This window comes from Zootoca vivipara, chromosome 3, assembly GCF_965207765.1.
Source record: "Zootoca vivipara chromosome 3, rZooViv2.hap1.1, whole genome shotgun sequence".
NCBI lineage: Eukaryota > Metazoa > Chordata > Lepidosauria > Squamata > Lacertidae > Zootoca > Zootoca vivipara.
Genome location: NC_142586.1, coordinates 52,733,627 through 52,751,634, shown reverse-complemented (window position 1 = coordinate 52,751,634; position 18,008 = coordinate 52,733,627). Strand labels below are relative to the sequence as shown.

Here is an 18,008-nt window from a genome sequence, read left to right as displayed (position 1 = left end):
GGATGCAAGTACAAAGAATTATTTTATTATGTGTAGATTTGTAAGAGATTGGAATTTTGTGTTCTAAGAAAGAATATTATCTTTTTTCAGTTTTCTTGACCTTTATGAAAGGCATTTAACTTTTAAACTGAATTGTGTTCTAGCTGCTGTTTTCAGCCACTGTTACCATATTTCTTTTGAGTTTTAGTTTTATGTTGGATTTTATTTATTTTTTATATCGTACTCTGTAAGCCAGTATGAGAGCCATCCAGATTCCTATGGATGGGATAAACATAAAGATAAGGCCTTCTTTAGGTTCTGCATATTCTCACTCTTGCAGTTAAGATCTCCTCTCTCCTTCCACCATGCACTGTTTTGGGATTTCTCCCGATCCTCTGGAGCATATGTGGGGAAGGGCAAGGGGGATGAGAAGGGGAAAGGTCCCATTGCACTGGTGGGAATCCTTAAGTTAGCTTCTGCTAGTACCAGTACATCATGGTGATTAGATACACTCTGGGTCCAAGTGGCTTCAGGGAGAGAGACTCATTGCCTGTCCAGGTCATTCCTATTTCAGTAGCTACAGTTTGGAGGTGGAAGAGCAGTAGTTGCTCAAGCTTCTTCCCTCTGTGCGACAAGAGAGCTGGATGGATTCTGCCAAAATGGCGAAATTGAGCGGGAAGATTAGACACCAAGAGGACAAAAAAATAGAACTGAATGGATTTACTTTATAGAATATATGAAGGAGCATTGCAAACATTTAAAAACGTTAGCAGGATTGGAGTAGCACTTGTAATATATTTTGATAAAGGGTATTGAAAAAGCAGACTTAATAGATTGGATAAAAGTATTTGGTTGCAGAAAAGAGAAGAGATAATTATTGGAAACCGAGGAGAGGAGTGGGGGGAAGTCCGGGGGTTGGAAGAACCCCTATAAAGAAGTTGAATTTATTATGGATTAATGCAATTAATATTGTATGCAAAAAGAAGTTGTGCTTCTTGGGTGTCAAGAATAGCACCCTGTTAACACTAAGAAGAGGAAGTCACATTCCTTTTGGGAAAATTGACACCAACACCTGTAATTATCAATGTTAATGGCATCCAACTAGTACAAACATTTTTTTGGTATTGTTTAATAGACTATTAAATTGTTATTTTTGAATCTAAATTTGATAGAAAACCTAAGAACTGCACACAATAGATCTGATTTTAAAAATGGTGTATGGTGGTGGGGAAGCTGCCTTATTCTGCTTAGAAGCCGGTGAACTCTGAATTAAGGATGTGTTTCGAAAAACAAAAATGGTCAATATTGTTAAACTACTTCAGCACAAGTTCTCAACATGACTGTATCTGGAATTCTGACAGTCACCATATATTGAAATTAAATATGAATTGTGATACATCCAATTGAATGTTTAATTCTTCTTTAAAAAATGAATTACACATGTTCTGTGCAATTTTTATTTCTCTTTGAACTGGCATCTTGGGAGTTGCTGCCATAGCATATTTTATTCATTCTACTTAACTACTATAGTAGTTTCACCTCTGTCTGATTGACAGTTCAGAGATACTCTGCCTTTTGTTAAGGGGAAAATGGTTTTCTTATTGAGAAAATTGATCCTTTGATGCTTTTGTTCTGAAAGCCACTTTATTTCAAGACATTTTAATAAAATGGGTTTCACATTGATTTTGTGGGAAATTAAATAATGTATCTTGGAATAAACAAGGTACATTTTGTGCATCATTACAATTGCAGCTTTTGTGCCTCCTCCCCTCCCCTATAAAGGTGTTGAGCTCCTAATGTATTGAATAAAGTACAAAGAGAGAATTGTAGGCCCACTTTTTATAAACAACAGATGAAAATATTGTTAGTCTGGAAAAATCTAAGAACTACTGCACCAGGCCAATGCTTCACTCATTGGTTAATATTAAGTGTACTTCAATTGTGAAGAGTTCTGCAAGCCATTTTAAAATCTTCTGAATAGGAAAACATAGCTATAATGACAACCCAGCCACAATTTTGCACATTAATTTATGTCATGAATAGATACACACACACACACACACACACACACACACACACACACACACATATGACTGTGAAACATGATAATCTGTTCATCGATTTTGCCACCAAACTTCATCTTTTAAACAGTTCTTAGAAATTTAGATTGAAATGGGTAAAAACTTATTTTTATAAATTAATTTTTTTAAAAAAAAATTGTCCCGTAGCACCTTAGAGACCAACTAAGTTTGTTCTGGGTTTGCTTTCATGTGCATGCACACTTCTTCAGATACACACGAAAGCTTATACCCAGAACAAACTTTGTTGGTCTCTAAGGTGCTACGGGACAATTTTTTAAATTTGTTATTTATTTCGAATGAGTCAGACCAACACGGCTACCTACCTGAACTTCTTTTTATGTGACTTTTTCTTTTCTTTGCAGCTGATGCAAATGTGGAGATCAAACCTCTTTCATCTGTACAGCAGCTTGGCATTAAAATGACAATCAGGTACATTACGTCAAAATATTTCACTTAGGTATTATAAAGTGTTCATTTTTGTTATGACTTGAACGCTATTGAAACTATCCATTCAACATAATACAACATTTAAATTGAACATTTTTATGGTGGAAATCATTATTGTAAAGTGAATGGCTTGGAACCACAGAACTGCACATGGTTTCTCTCACTGCTACCAGCACCTTCCAGCCCAGATACATCACCAAAATAATGTAATGTTCCATGAATCAATGGCCGAGCAAGCTCTTTCCCCTCTCGCTGATCCTATGGTAGAGCTATTGGTACTTCCGAATCCCTGTTGGCTCACTGCATCTATTGTGGGAGGTCCATAGACTTTTTTTCTACTATTTTCTCCCCACACCCCTCATTGCAGTCAACAGAAAGGAATTAACTACACCAGACTCATCAATGTGGCAAAATTATGCACATCAGCATGCATTACCAGGAACCAGATGATCACATCTCTCTACCAACCACACTAGCACTCAAAAGCTCATTCTAGTGTGATTATGACTGTATGGCAATGCACAAACATATCCTAGCTTTTTGTAGTACTAGTAATCCCAAATTTATAATCTCTGTGAAATTATATGTGTTGGACTATATTCTAGTGGCTGATCTGAAATTGTAACCAAAACAAAAATAAAAATGGCTTGATTGAACTAGATCAGATCCTCCATTGGCCATGAAACACTGGGCAACCTCTCAGTGGCAGCAAAACATCTGTGTCTGTGGAGCTTTTTGTGGGTGACCTGCAGCAGTGTAAGGGCTGGTTTGCTGGCAGGCTTCTCTCCCCACTGGCAGAACAGCACCTACATCGCTTGAAGTGACCTCTCAACCAGCTTTGTCTGCCTTTTGGGTGTTCTCCATGAAGCATCTTAGGAATACGGTAGATGGGGCTATAGTGTGCTAAAACAACACCAGACCAAGTTAAGTGCCTATATAAAAATCCTTGTCAATATCCTAAGTGCTTCTACTAGAGCATGACTAATGTATAAGGACACTTTCATGTTACTCATTATCAAAGATGTACTAAAATTAGTGCCCCAATGCAAATGGTAAACTCCAGAGGTTTGCATACTTGCATACTTTAAAGCCAGTATCAAGCTTTCAGGTCTAAGTAGTGCCCGTCTTACAATGTATTCAGTAGCCTTCTTTCTTTAGGTTTTACTTTTTATGCCGATTGATCAGTTGTGCTGTATAAATGATGGCTTTGCATTTTCTCTTTGGGTTGCATCCAGTTTCCCTCTGGGGATCCTGCTCAGAAGCCATGCACCTGCTGTAAACTGGACAGAGAGTGAATAGTGTGCAAAGCGGTTATCATATATTTTCTTGGTAATCCTCACAAGATGACCTGTATAAAATAGAGCAGTGTCCCACACTGGAATGACTTCCCCTTACAGATATGACAGGAACCTACAGCACAGATGTTCTGCTGTTGGTAAAAACCTTTTGGTTAATATGGGCGTTCCTGGACTCTAATCCTTAGTACCAGCTTTACTGAACTCTAAATATTTTGCTTTTATGTTTTATTGTACTATATTTATTTATAAACAACCTTGTCATTTTTTTTTATCCTGAAAAGTTGTCAGTAATTTTTAAAGAAATAAATATTCCATGATTGCCGTTGAAAAGGAGGGCAGGCTGAGGTGAAGAGTTAAAGGCTTGCCTAAGTCACCCCAGTGAGTTCATAGCTGAGATTTATAATGAATACTGATGTTCTTACCAATATATATTTCCTGGTATAGTTTGTATGTTTTTCATTCCTTTAAGTAAGTTTGAATTGTATATTTGAACATACGTAATTACCATAATTGTTGTTTTCAGAATAGATTTGATAAAGGTCATTTAACTTGTCCTTCAAAACTAGGAATTTGCTTTTATTCTTTTTTGTTCCACTGAAGGGATTGTAATAATGGTGTTCAGACACATTGAATGTAATTTATTTTAGGTTGGTTATTTACTCTACCCCTGGAGGCCTAGGGCAGGTTAAAAAATATATAACCAGATTACACAAAAATAAAAGTGCTTGATTAGTGCCATGATAAAAATAAACCTGCTAACTGAATACAAACATCATGTTTTGTTTTGTCTTGAAATCAGTCAACAATTCGAATTAACCCTGTGCATGAAAGGCCACCCCAAACGAGTGCTTCTAGACTATTAGGTTCTGACTAGCAGAGAAGAGTGAGAATTTTATAATAGTATGACTTCTACTGAGAAGGTCTATCTAAAGGTCTCTGTTGGTCACAGTAAGAGCAATAGTAATAGTGAAACAGAAGAACATTCTTGGTTGTTTTACAAGCTTAGGAACTGGTTATTGGAAGGAATACATTCCCCAGGATCAGTAGGGGGCAGCCTAGATCCAACTGTCTTCTGATTTTGGGGTCTTGCAAAGCCCTTTGCAAAGGGCTTTGCAAGACCCTTGTGACATCTTTATGACATTAGGTGGTTGACAGGTGGGTGGCCCTACCCTGCTCTATATTGTCCTGCCAAGCCTTTGAAATGACTAGGTTGGTCCTTCTGACAGTACCACCATAAAATGAAATTAGGCTTCTCAGCGCTGGTTCCATCATTAAGGAATGTCCCTCCAAGATTGAGCTGATGCTATTCATTTTCAGTGCCAGCTGAATTGCTTTCTCTTCCATCATGCCTTCTAAATATCTGTGTAGTCACAGAGCTACAGAGAGCAGGTATAGGCAACCATATGGGTTTATTTTGATGATTTGAACAGCATTTTAGTGCTTTATCATATTATAACTTTTTTGTAACTCACCCTGAGATAAGTTGTGATGAAGGGCAGGAGATAAATAAATGAAGTTCACACCAGGATTTAGGAGTGAGCGTAGCTCATTCAGTAGAGCATGAGACTCTTAAATCTCAGGATCATGGGTTTGAGCTCCACATAGGACAAAATATTCATGCATTGCAGGGGGTTGTACAAGATGACCCGCATGGTCCCTTCCAACTCTACAGTTCTTTGAATCTGTGGTCATCTAGATTCATTAAATCAGCCAGGCCTCTGCCCTTTAGGGCTTTTAAAGTCATGAACAACAGTGTGAATTCTACATGGTAAGGTAACAGGAAGCCATTGCTTCCATCAAGCCATTCCTCATAGGAAGTATCAGATATTAAATAATAATAATAATAATAGCACAACATGCTATTATTTTTGTAGTAAGCTGTTCTAGTATGAGTAACCAAGTTCTGAACACTATAGTCTTACCAAAATACTATTAACAGATGCTTTAATAAATCCATATTAATTCAACTGAGACCTAGTAATCTTCTTCCTTGCTCTTGAACCACTAATGTTTCATTCATTTATTTAAACTATCAACATATTTCCATTGTATTTGATCTTCCTAGAATGAATAATAATCTAAATCAACATAATGTGCATTTTAAAGCTGACTTAAGCTGTGAACAGTGGGGTGCAAATGGAAGCCTGAAGCAAAGTAGAATGCCTTATGGAAGAATTTAATACGTCTTTATACTAAAAATATCAATGGAAATGCATGTGAGTGTGTGCGTGCGCAAGAGAGTGAGATGGCTACACACACTTCTGATCACATGCACTGCTGGTAGGCAGCTTCCAGAGGGTTGGTCAAGGTTAACTGCAGCCCTCAGGCCCAGAAAGGTTAGCCATTCTTGCTGTATTTATATATAAATATAAATACACACCACATGTATGCATTCACTAGGCTGACACGCATTATAGTTGCAGGGCAGCCCATTTGTTTTGACATTTTAAATGTGCTCATGCTTGTACCATACAATACAGATGTGCCATTATTTCTGTTCTGTTTGCTACCTTGCCTTGATGAACAGGCACACACACAATTTTAAAAAGGCAAATAGGATTTTCAAGCAGATGCAGATAGATAGTCATGGAAAGTACCAGGTACAGGTTCAAAAATTCTGTTTTGCTTATTTTTATGTTGCACATTACGTTCCTCTTATGCATCCTGGTCTTGCTGTAATGGTGCCCGTTGTGATTGGGAACTTGCAATCTGATGTGTATTTAATATACTTTTTTGTACCTTCCTGCACCTAGCTTGAGGCTTTACACCCAGCTCCTACGTCCCCAGCAAAACCACCAACAATAACTTTGGTTGGAGCTGGGCATAAGGAAGGTTTGGGATTATTGTTTACATTAGTGGAACAGCAATATCCGAGTTACTGCATCATTTTTGCATGCAGTTGCAGCATCTATAACAGAAAGAGCATAATTTTGTCAACATAATCAGTACCTTAATCCATTAAATCATACATTTCATGCAGAAATTAACCAGCAGTCTCATTTAAGTGGCAGAATGTGCTTTATTTGGAGAGAGAGGTCAGGCCAGGATTCAAAGAACTGCTAAACTAGTACCACAAACCCAAGGGGCCTTTAGAGTGCTTTCTTTTGAAGACCAGCCATCTAAGCCACATGGAAAACTGTATTTAATCTGGGAATGAGGGACTTATGATGTACCATGGGTGGTGGTGATGGAGTTCAGCTGTTCTTTGAAAGAAGTCACAAATATAGTTGGGTTTGTACCAAGCCCTTCCATGAGTATAAAGCAGCTCTCTGTATTCAGATTATTATTTTATGTGTAATGTTATGCATCTTAAATAAAGTGGCAAGGTTTAAAGAAAGAAACAGCTGCAGAGATGTTTTCCCAGTATAGATTGCCCATAAATATGACATGGATTAAGGCTTCTGCCAATGGGCTACAAATCACTCACATTAATGTCTGGTGTGCTCTTTTCTATAATGAAATAAGTAAATGAAAATGTGTACAGCTTCTAGTTAAGTTAAACTTTGTGTTTGTTTGTTTAGCTATGGTAAACATTTGAACCTGCTGAGAGAGAATGCCGAAGATGATCTATGCCATGTAATAATGCACTGTGAAAATTTTTTGAAACGACAACAGGCAGTTCTAAGGACATCGTTGCGTATCCTTTCTCATAATACAAATGTCACCAAGTCTTTGGTCGGTATAACTGTCAAAATAATTTTTAAGATGCCTTCTTGAATTATTTAAGATGGCACAAAGATTTGTGCCATCTAGGCAGGAACTTCATAACATTTTCCTTACTCAACAGGCATATTTTCCAAGCAGATGTTCTCCCATCTAAGTTTCTATTTCTGGCCAGAGTTTTTTTTAATCTACAATGGTTTCCCCACTTATTCCAGTGTAGAAAGCAGATCCACAAACACCTCACAGTTATAGATTTGCATTCACAATTGGAATGAAAGGGGTGCAATTTGTCCATGATGCATGTGAATACCCTCGAGTCTCTGGATTTGGTATCTAGGCCCGATCCTTTTCTAATAATGGTCTCTACTAATATATGTGTTTTCGATGGCAGGGTTTTTCTGCATTTAACAATAAACTTGGATTTCCTTAACATTTTCCTACAGGTGGTCTGCAGGGAGGATATGTTGGCTTTGATTGGTTTGCAGCTTCTGTATTTCTAATAATGATGGGAGACAGGGAAAAAACTTTAAATTTTCTCCAACATTTCTCCCATCTTCTTGTGTCAGCATTCCTTTGGATACCACGGCTGCACAGTTCTGTAAGACTTCAAAAAACGTTCCATCTTGACAAGATTGCTCTGAACAGTTTAAATTAATTTTAATATTTCCAAAGTTGTTTATAAACAGAACACAATGCAGTTAGTTAAAGGTTTTTTTAACCAAACGTTTGCCCTGTAAAATTTCTCTCAGAAAAATATGGATTTGATGTCTGGCAGCAGGGAAGAAACAGGTAGACAGATAGCAGTGGTGGTGTTATTGAATTTTAAAGTGATCCATAAAATACACTTTATTAGCAGTGTTAAATTCTGCATGTAGGCAGAGAGAACTATTGAATGGCCTTTTTATTATTATTGCTATGTGCAAGCTCTGCTTTAGATTATTAGCTTTTGTTTTATTATAAAATCATTAAATGATACAAAGTAGCAATTTTGGATAAGGAAAAAAAAAGTAAGCCAGCTTGCATTGTCACTGCTAGTCGGAGCCTCGTTATTTTAGCATCTCAGATATTTCCTTTAACATAAATAATCACAGAATTAAATGAAAACTTGTATATTTAATTTTTTACTCTTCTACTAGCATAAACTTACACATACAGTGGCCCCTCGACATATGAATTACTCGACATCCGATGTTTTCGACTTACGAACGGGACAAATGGCCGCAAGCTTACTAATTTTTCTCCATCCGAACGGAAACCGTTGGCGGCTTTAAATGCGGTTTCCACGACTTACAAATTTTTTGAATATTTTTTCCCCTATGGGAAACCGCTTTTCAACTTACAAACGTGCATTCAGAACGGATTAAGTTCGTAAGTCGAGGGACCACTGTATTAGAAAACTGAGCAAACAGGGCAAGTGTGGCTCCCCACTTGAGACATGTCAGCACCCCAAAACAATAAAGCCATATGGCAAGAGGGACTAAGATTTGAAAAAGAGTTCAAGAAATAGTGTAGGGCATGGTCAAGAAGTGCTACTCATTAACATTCTGGAAATGAGACAATTCCAAATCATATTCTGGAACTTCCTTGACGCTTGCGCAATTGATGCCCGCTTGTTTCTAAGGCCATTAGAGGTCAAAGCAATGGTTCACATCTAGTAGGGAAGCCACAAGTCAAATCATATTGTTAACACTGGTGACAAAGCACTCAAATCAGCAGTTAAATGTCATAAACGCAGTTTAAGGCAAGCAGGCTGTCATTCGATTCATGGACATAGCTGCCAAGTTTTCCCTTTTCTCGCGAGGAAGCCTATTCAGCATAAGGGAAAATCCCTTTAAAAAAGGGATAACTTGGCAGCTATGTTCATGGAGTTTCTGGCAAGAACAGGTTTTCAGTGTATCTGAAGAAGTGTGCATGCACACGAAAGCTCATACCTATGACAAACTTCGTTGGTCTCTAAGGTGCTACTGGAAGGATTTTTTGTTTGTTTGTTTCGACTACTTTTTAGAGATAGTATACCTCTCATTGCAAAAGGTAGGTCAGCAGAAAGACCCCAAGCAGTCCACTTGGGACCAAAATGCTTTTATAGGCACCAAGGAATTCTGTGCATGCCAGGATTCCTTGAAGAGCCACAGCTCTTGCTTAGTGTGCAGCTCTTGGTTTCTGTGAAGTAGCCCAACATTAGAGGTGTGCTACAACACCTTTCACAACACTCCAAGGGATCCTGAACACACACATTTTGGAATGTGCAATGCAGCTGCTTGAAGACAGCCAAATGACTGGCCCTGGCAAGGACTGTGACTTGGATCCTAAGGCGCTCCTCCGTTCATTTAAGAGGGACATGCGATTTTTGCCAGTTCCACCATCCATCTGCAGCTCCCATCACTATGTCCCATATTCCGGGGGGGGGGGGGGTGCAGCCTTCAGAAACAGATTATCAGAGGACTGTGGAGGGAAGGGAGTAGAAAACCTAGAATCTGATTAGAAGTCATGCTCAGATCTGTTCCAAATGTGAGCCTCAGATTGATTGATATTTATTTATTTATTTTGCAGATTGGGACATATAAATTAATGTTTCTATTTCCATGTTTGCTCTTGACACATTATTATAACATGACATGTGAGGCAGTCCCAATGCATTTTATAAAGAAAAGCCACTTGAGGTTGCTAGGGTTTGAAGCAGTGAAAGTGCTTAACTCTTTCTGCACTGCAAATTCTCCTGATTCCCCTTTTCTGCATCTGCATATTTTGCTTCCTTACTGAAGCAGAGCAGTCCTCTCTTCCATTGCTGCTAAAGCAATGGTAAATGTTACTGGCTACTTTGCTGTATTTTTTTCTAGTTGTGTTGGGAGCAAATAAACTTTCTGCACCTAGACATAAATTAGGAAAGGCGATCACTTTTCTTCTGCATGTGAATAATGGGCAGAGGGATGGGGACATCTTTTTTGAAGGGAGACCTTTGAAAAGCTGTATAATAATGATCCTTTTGTGAATTGTTGCTTCATTGACCAGATTCACCTGCCCATTGACACAGCAGCGTCTGGTATCCATCCAATCTATTTTTGCAGTGCACACTATGTTGAGATGTTGCTGAAGGCTGAGTTACCCCTAGTCTCGTCTGCGTTCCATATGTCTGGTTTTACATCGTCACAGGTAATAAAAAAGATTCATTTTCTTTAATGGTTGTCTTGACTGTGTCAGTGAAAGGTAGACTGCAAAACTGGAGCCAAAGTACTTTCCTTTTCAGTAGTGCAGCCCCTTATGTGCTTACTCAGAAGTAAGTCTCATTAAGTTAAATGAGGCTTACAGGGAAATTAAGACAATATTCCAGCTGGGTAGGACTTCCGCTAAATCATTTCATGTTGAAGCAACTCTGAAAAGAAATTCACAGGAACGAAGATTTTTCCTTTTCTCTTAAAAAGCATAGTGGTAAAAAGAATAGCTTTGTCAGACCCTTAAATGCACAGCAGTGGGCAGAGTTAACTATAAATTATATTTACTGCTAATGAATAGTCAGCTGGGAATTGTAGAGAGAGAGAGCTTTTTGAAATTGAATTGCTTTTGTCTGGTAGTTCTTCATAACCATACTTGAAATCAAGTTATACAGGTGAGACGAAAATAATGAATTATTGCTGTTGCAATAAAAAACAGTTTGTTTTGTTGATATGTACTATTTATTGTACAGTTTCTCAATAAGGCTGAAAGTATTTGAATGCTTAGGAATAACAATGAGACTTGTGTCTGAATGAAAATACATAGAATTGGGCTGTGCATTAGATTTCAGCTCTTGCGCCATAATTTCAAGTAAAAATAGCAAAAGTAATTTTGCTGTCTAAACACTAATTGGGGTGGACTCAGAATTTGCTCCTGCTGGATCCCCTAAGCAGAATTCTGCTCAGGACACTCCCATGAAAGAGGAGGAGTGATTTTTCCATTCCTCAAAATCCCTAGTGCTACCTTCCAAGGAATCCTTAATCCTCTAGGTAAGTTTTTCTGGAGTCAGAGTGTAAAAATGGTTTTCTCTGTTGGATTAGAAGCTGTCCACAAAAAGAAAAAGTCTGGTTCCAGTCCATTGTCACTGTTGGATTACAGATGAAACAATCTAAGCAAGCTAAAATCTGTTTTAAACCTTACCTTTTGCAATCAAATTAGTACTTTTGCCTGATTTACTTTTGTAAATATTTACAGGCTGATTAACACAAGATTCATAAGTTCATAGCTAAATGAAATTGTTGTGGCAGAGATCAACAAAAAGAATAGTTTTTCATAATTATGTTTTTCTTAATCAAATTTAATAACAGAATGTTGTCAGATATATTAAAAAGTTGGAGAGCTCCTCTTCTGTTAAATACAAATACATTAAACAAAACCAAAGTACTCCTGTTTGTGACATTCTTCACTAGTAGATTCCTTCATGTAGCAATTTTTCTTCTTGGTTTTTAATGATTCTACACTAAGGTGGGAACTTGTTTATGCCCATGATGGCCAGAAAGAAGATGCAGTGTAAATGAACAGTTGGGAGAGGATGATGTGACACACCTCCCTCATTCATTTCTAGTTCAAATTCTTTGAGAGAAGATGCCTCCCCCCAGCCTAGGGGACGTGGTCTAGAGCTTTAGTTGTTTTTACAAAGGGAGGTGCTGCAGACAAGCCCTGACTAGTGGCAGTGATTCAGGGATTTCAGTGAGCTCTGGGAACCTCCAGGGAAAAACGTTTCACTTCCAGTGGTGAAACATGACTAAGGGTGGGGAGTGGGGGGTGGATTTCTGTCTCAATTGTTGTAAATTATGGTAGCTGACAATAACAAGGGACCTCAGAATGGGGTATACAGAGCTGCTTGCATTATGTTGAAAAGTTGCTGTCGGAAGTGATGCATTTCATTATTGTTTTCCCCCTAGATCTGTCAACAATGGTTGACTCAGTGTTTCTGGAATTACTTGGACTGGAGCGAGATCTGCCATTACATTGCCATTTGTATTTTTCTTGGGCCAGATTATCAGATTTATATGTGTATATCTGTATTCAAGCATCTACAGCAAGAAATTCTTCAGCATACGCAGACTCAGGATCTCCAAGTTTTTCTTAAAGTAATTTCTTCTTTATCTTCATGACTTAGAATAATAGAACAGTGTTGAAGATTTGATGTCAAGGTTTTAGAAAAACTTAACAAATCATTCTTTGAATATGTGTTTGTTTTCAGTCTGTTTTCTGGTTTCGGAGCTTTACTTAGTGACAAAGGAAAATATCCTTTCTGTAGTTCTCTAAAGAAAACAAATGCATATGCCAAGTGTATATGAAATAGATTCTTCTTTGTTTGTTCACTGGGTATTGGTGATGAGCCTGATCTTGATATATAGTTCTCTTTTACAGAATACCATATCCTTGATGGACTTTGAGCAAAATACTTTGCTTGTGAGGTTTCCAAGGAGACTTGGCTGAACCCAATTGAAACAGAATGCTGGACTAGATTGATTTTTTTTATCTGATCCAGCAGGGCTGTTCTTAACATTTTTAATAACATTAAGCAATAGATTTGTTTATTTCTAAGCTTTACATTACTCTGCAGAAACAGTAGCTGCCTTTTATTAGAACCAGAATTGTAGAGTTGGAAGTGACCACAGGGGTCATTTAATCCAACCCCCTGCAATGCACGAATCTCAGCTAAAGTATCCATGACAGTCCTGTCTCCTCATAAGTGTAGCGGCTGTATTAACTTGGATCAGAAAAGGAAGATCAGTGAAGAATTTCAGAACTAGAAATGAGCTTTTGGCAAACCTGAGTTAATTCAAAGCTGAATGAATGTTTGGTCATTGAGAAGGTAACTATGTCAGTGCTTTGCATATTCTGTAACTAATTTAGGTGATAAGAATATATATTTTTCCTTATCCCTATTGCCTCTCCCCATTCCAAACTGCTTATGTGTTGAAATCTGTTAGGGAGACCTTTCTGATGGTTCCATCATTGAGAATAGTTTGGGGCTTTATGACCCATCTGAGGGCCTTCTCAGTAGTAGCACCCCAGTTGTGGAAAGCACCTCTTCCAGAGATTGGGCAGGTGGTGATGTTAAGGTTTAGGACCCAGCTAAAGACCTTCTATAAATGTAGACTGACACCTAGACAGACTATTTTTATTCTACTACTATTGTTTCGTTTTAACATTAATTATGTATTCATTGTTGTCCTCTGCCTCTAAGTCTTTGGGCAAAGAGGTAGGGATATAAATTTTAAAGATGAAATTAAATGAGGTATTATTTTCTGAAAGCTGCTTTTCTATTGTAAGTTTCATATCTGTCCTTACCTTTTCTAAGAATGCACAAACTAAAACTCCAAAGTAGAATTCTCTATATGAAAAGAGTTGCTTCAGGCATTATATATATTACATGTAATAAACCGTGTTTGATATCCATAATTTTAGAATCAAAGCTGAATATAAAATTCTAGATTGGATAATACTTTTTAAATAAGAAATATCAAGTTAATTGTTTAAACATGTCATTAGCTGCTGCCTGTCTATAACAGCCATTTTGTATAATGTGATTCCCAAAATATACTTTTAATTTAAAATCTTTGACATTCATTTTAAAATAGCATGACAGATCTGTAGTCCTCATTATATAGCGGGAGACAACACACCAGAATTATTCTTCCTCCTAATAAAATTCATCTTAACATCTGATGACAGGCCATCATGATTAAATAGTTCTTAAGATACAGAGGCCAAATAATAGGTCACAATTTATGAAACTCTCATTAAAAGTGTGCTGAACACACTTTAGAGGGAATCATGGGGTTTGCTGTATTTTTATAAAAGAGAAAAATAAATGTTTTTGAGGAAAGAACCAGATTTTAATTTACATTCTCTGTCAAAGTGTCCTAACTAGACTTTCATAACTAGGCTTGACTTGGCAGATTTTGGAAAAGAAATCCACCATATCTGATTCCAGTTTAATTTTATCTCGAATACTCTGGACTTAATTGGTTGTGAATTACACCCTTAGAAAAAAAAATATTGTCTGAAGGAAACACAGTACACAAAACAGTGCATCATTAAAATAGAAATTCTAATTAAGAGGCCCCGATCTACTTGTAGCTGTGTGCAACAGTTTGTGGCTACATATAGGGATGTACAAACCTATTTACATCAAATGCACAAGCCAGTTTAATGGAACTCGGGTGTGCATTGTAATACAAACAAACATCTGCATCCATGTTGGTGGTAGATCCACGTGGTAGATTTTTTTCCCCTGCACCTGGATTTCCCTTGCTAGTAGGCTGAGGCAATTGACTGCAAATCTCTCCAATAAAAGCCTTATTAACTGCTTCATAAAGCAAATCATTTCTAATTACTCATCCCATTGACACTAAAAGTCAGTGTTTAGTTGTACCTAGGATTGTGGGCCTCTTCTTTTCCTCCTCCTCCTACCCACCCACACCTCAAAAGTCTATGTGAGCATTTTCTTACTCCGATTTTTCTGATGCTGTTTTTCAAGAAGAGCCAGCTGCTCTTTGCCACGTTATTACTTCATCATAATATATACGGATAAAAGTGGAAGATTCTCTGACAAGCCCACTATCCTCCATTACAGTATGTGAGGTTTCTGGCGGCCCGTAATACTCCAACCAAGTGTCTCACTTTTTTTGCACAGTGACATAAAATAATATATAATACTGCAATTTTAGATAGATGATTTGAAGCATCTAGCACATAGCATACAGGTATGCACACAATTATTGACAAACAAAACAATATCTGAATTACCTTTCTCCCATCAAAACCTTAATGTGGAAAGGCAGTAAAACTCTAATCTTGGATTTCTATATGGTTTACACAGCACTCAAAGAAACAACTAAACTTGCCTCTAGGATAAGGGAAGCACTGGCAAAGCATTGATTTCAGTCTATACTAGAAGCTTACTTATTCTCCCCAGTGTTCACTAGCCATTAATGCTACAGTTGCTGCAAATGAGATACCAATATTAACATCTGCAACACTTGCGGTTGTTCTGTAGAGGAATTCACAACCACTTCTGTTTAGAACTACCGACTGCACCGATACTCTGTCCCTAATATTACTTTAATAGTGGATAGCTTTGAAAATATCCTATGCACTTTAAAACTGTGTTGGAGGGTGTTACAGTTTTCGTTCGTTACTATGTTATTCATGTTTGTGTTCTATCATAAACTGCCCTGTATAGAATTTTTTAAAAAAATGATAATTAAACTTGTCTGTGCTTGGGTTAATTCCCAATCACAGTGGTACCTTGGGTTACAGACGCTTCAGGTTACAGAGTCCGCTAACCCAGAAATATGCTGTTTTAATTCCGTTAGTAAATATGTCACTAGAAAGCATTGTATAGAAATGGGTGTGTCTATTTTTCACTTTTGTCGTAATGCAGTATCTGCATATTACAATGGAAACAGAACAAATTTCTAAATGGGATGGAAAAAATAAAACAAGTTGCCTTTGGGAAAAGCCTCAAATGTTAATATGCATCATTTTTTCCTGGCTAATACTTTGCTTTTGTGCAATGTGCAGGAAGAAGCACTTCATGGATTTCAAGTGAGTGATTATTTCAAATACATGGAAAACTTGGCTCTAACCTACAGACCAGTGCTGCTAAGAGACATGAAGAACATTAGAGTGCAGAACACATAGATCAAGCAAATGAGCCTCTCATTTCAAATTTTAGTTACGTTCTTAAAAGGACACTGATTATTTGTTTTATATACTCTATAAAAATGCATTCATTCTAAATGTACATACTGCCAAATCAATAATAAGGCTTTTCAGCATTCCGCTTTCACAAGACATCCTCTAAATTGGTTCATCTGAAAAATAATGTGTTTTTCTAGCCATGCACCATAGCCTTGTTTACACTTGGCTTCAGAACCTGCCCCTGAATTACTTAAATGTCCTGCTTATATTTTCTTGGAGTGATTTCCATACTATTAAATTTTGCTTCCCTTCAACATCTACCTTAAATTTCTAAGTTGCATACAAGTTTGCCAATAAGATACAGTAATATGAATCCCCATTCTGAAAAACCCAGCCTTACTTAATGATAAATAAAGGCAGAGCTGCTTCCTTGAATGTAGCAAGATTGACCTTCGAAGGTCTGGAAACAGAACGTCCTTGAAGATTCTCCATTCTGAGTATTTTAGTCTGCAGTAGAATTGTAGTCGTTTTTTAACAATGTACACTAAAAGCTTTTCTTGATGTTTTATGAGCTGAACAAATTAAACTTCCTGTTATGATAATATGCAGTATTTATTGTGTTTTTGTGACTTCTCTGTTATGCCAAAATTGAAAGCGAGGAGGTCAGTTTTGAGGTGTGTGTGTGAGTGTTGCTAATAATATTTTCAGTTGATCTGGAGTTAAGCTGTCTGCAGGCTTCTCCAAGGTGGGCATCTTTTATGGTGCACACAAATTAGGTATATGTATTAATTAACAAGTTAAACATCAAAAAACTGAAATTACCGGGACTTTAAAAGTGCTAAAATTTGGCTGAATTTTACCCAAACATGATCACAGAATTCTGAAATGTACATTCCTGTGTAATGGTGAACAGTTTTGGCTGGCGTGCTGAATTTAAACTCAGTGATTTCTTTTAAAGACAATTCCCCATCCGCATGTGCTCTGTTTGCATGTGACCACGAACACACACGGTGCCAGGATCTCAGAAGTAGATTCTGGAAATGGGGCACCCTGGAGAGGCGTCCAGGCTTGTCAGGAGACCCTACCCAGAGCCTGAATAGGATGTCCTCTTAAGGCTCTGGGGAGGATCTCCTTGTGAGCAGGAGGCCTTCTTGCCTAACAGCTGATTTCCAGGGTAGCACGGAAACCGCTGCTTCCCCACCTGTCAGCTGTGAGAGAGCAGAGCTGACCCTCTGCTTGCATGTGTGAGCCAGAGGAACAGTCCAGCTCTGACGCAGGTGATGTGGACCAGAAATGGAATAATGTGTGCACGAGTAGAGAGACAGTTTGGTTCTCCCACAGCTGGTGAATAGGGAGGCTCTTACCCATGCATCAGCTGAGCTGATACAGGCAACTCCCTATTTTATGTGTTTTTGCATATGTCTGTGGGCGTTCGGAACATAACCCCCGCGTAAATGGGGAGTCACCTGTATATTTGTTTATTATTAAGGTCTATACCAGGCATCCCCAAACTTCGGCCCTCCAGATGTTTTGGACTACAATTCCCATCTTCCCTGACCAGTGGTCCTGTTAGCTAGGGATCATGGGAGTTGTCGGCCAAAACATCTGGAGGGCCGCAGTTTGGGAATGCCTGGTCTATACTGTGGCCCTCCAAGTTATTAGGGCTGTTTATGTACTTGTCATCAGCATATCTTTATGCTATATTGTGCAACTTCATAAAAAGGCAACAAATAAGGTCTTGGGAGAAATAATGGTATCACTGTTAATTTGCTTTGCTTATCAAAATATAGCCTTGGGTATAGTTTGGTGTTTATATTAGTGGTGGACACCAACCACTGAATTGGATTCAAAGCCAATTCATCGCATCCTTATTCCAACCAAAGCAAGT

At 37.9% G+C, this 18,008-nt stretch overlaps 1 protein-coding gene across 6 annotated transcripts in view; it reads left to right on the top strand.

Annotated features, from left to right (window-relative positions):
- TBC1D32 (TBC1 domain family member 32) overlaps positions 1-16,722 on the top strand; it is a 64,231-nt gene extending 47,509 nt beyond the window's left edge. For 3 of the 6 annotated variants that reach the window (XM_088666057.1, XM_035109190.3, XM_035109189.3), the window contains 6 exons: positions 2,423-2,489; positions 7,327-7,442; positions 7,912-8,066; positions 10,478-10,618; positions 12,364-12,552; positions 16,001-16,722. In XM_088666057.1, coding sequence (XP_088522183.1) covers positions 2,423-2,489; positions 7,327-7,442; positions 7,912-8,066; positions 10,478-10,618; positions 12,364-12,552; positions 16,001-16,120 — 788 coding nt within the window. In that variant the 3' untranslated portion in view covers positions 16,121-16,722. Of the gene's footprint in view, positions 1-2,422; positions 2,490-7,326; positions 7,443-7,911; positions 8,084-10,477; positions 10,619-12,363; positions 12,553-16,000 lie in introns of all 6 variants that reach the window. The other 3 variants (XR_015948956.1, XM_088666056.1, XR_015948957.1) reach the window with 3 other exon arrangements.
- Positions 16,723-18,008: the final 1,286 nt, after the last annotated feature.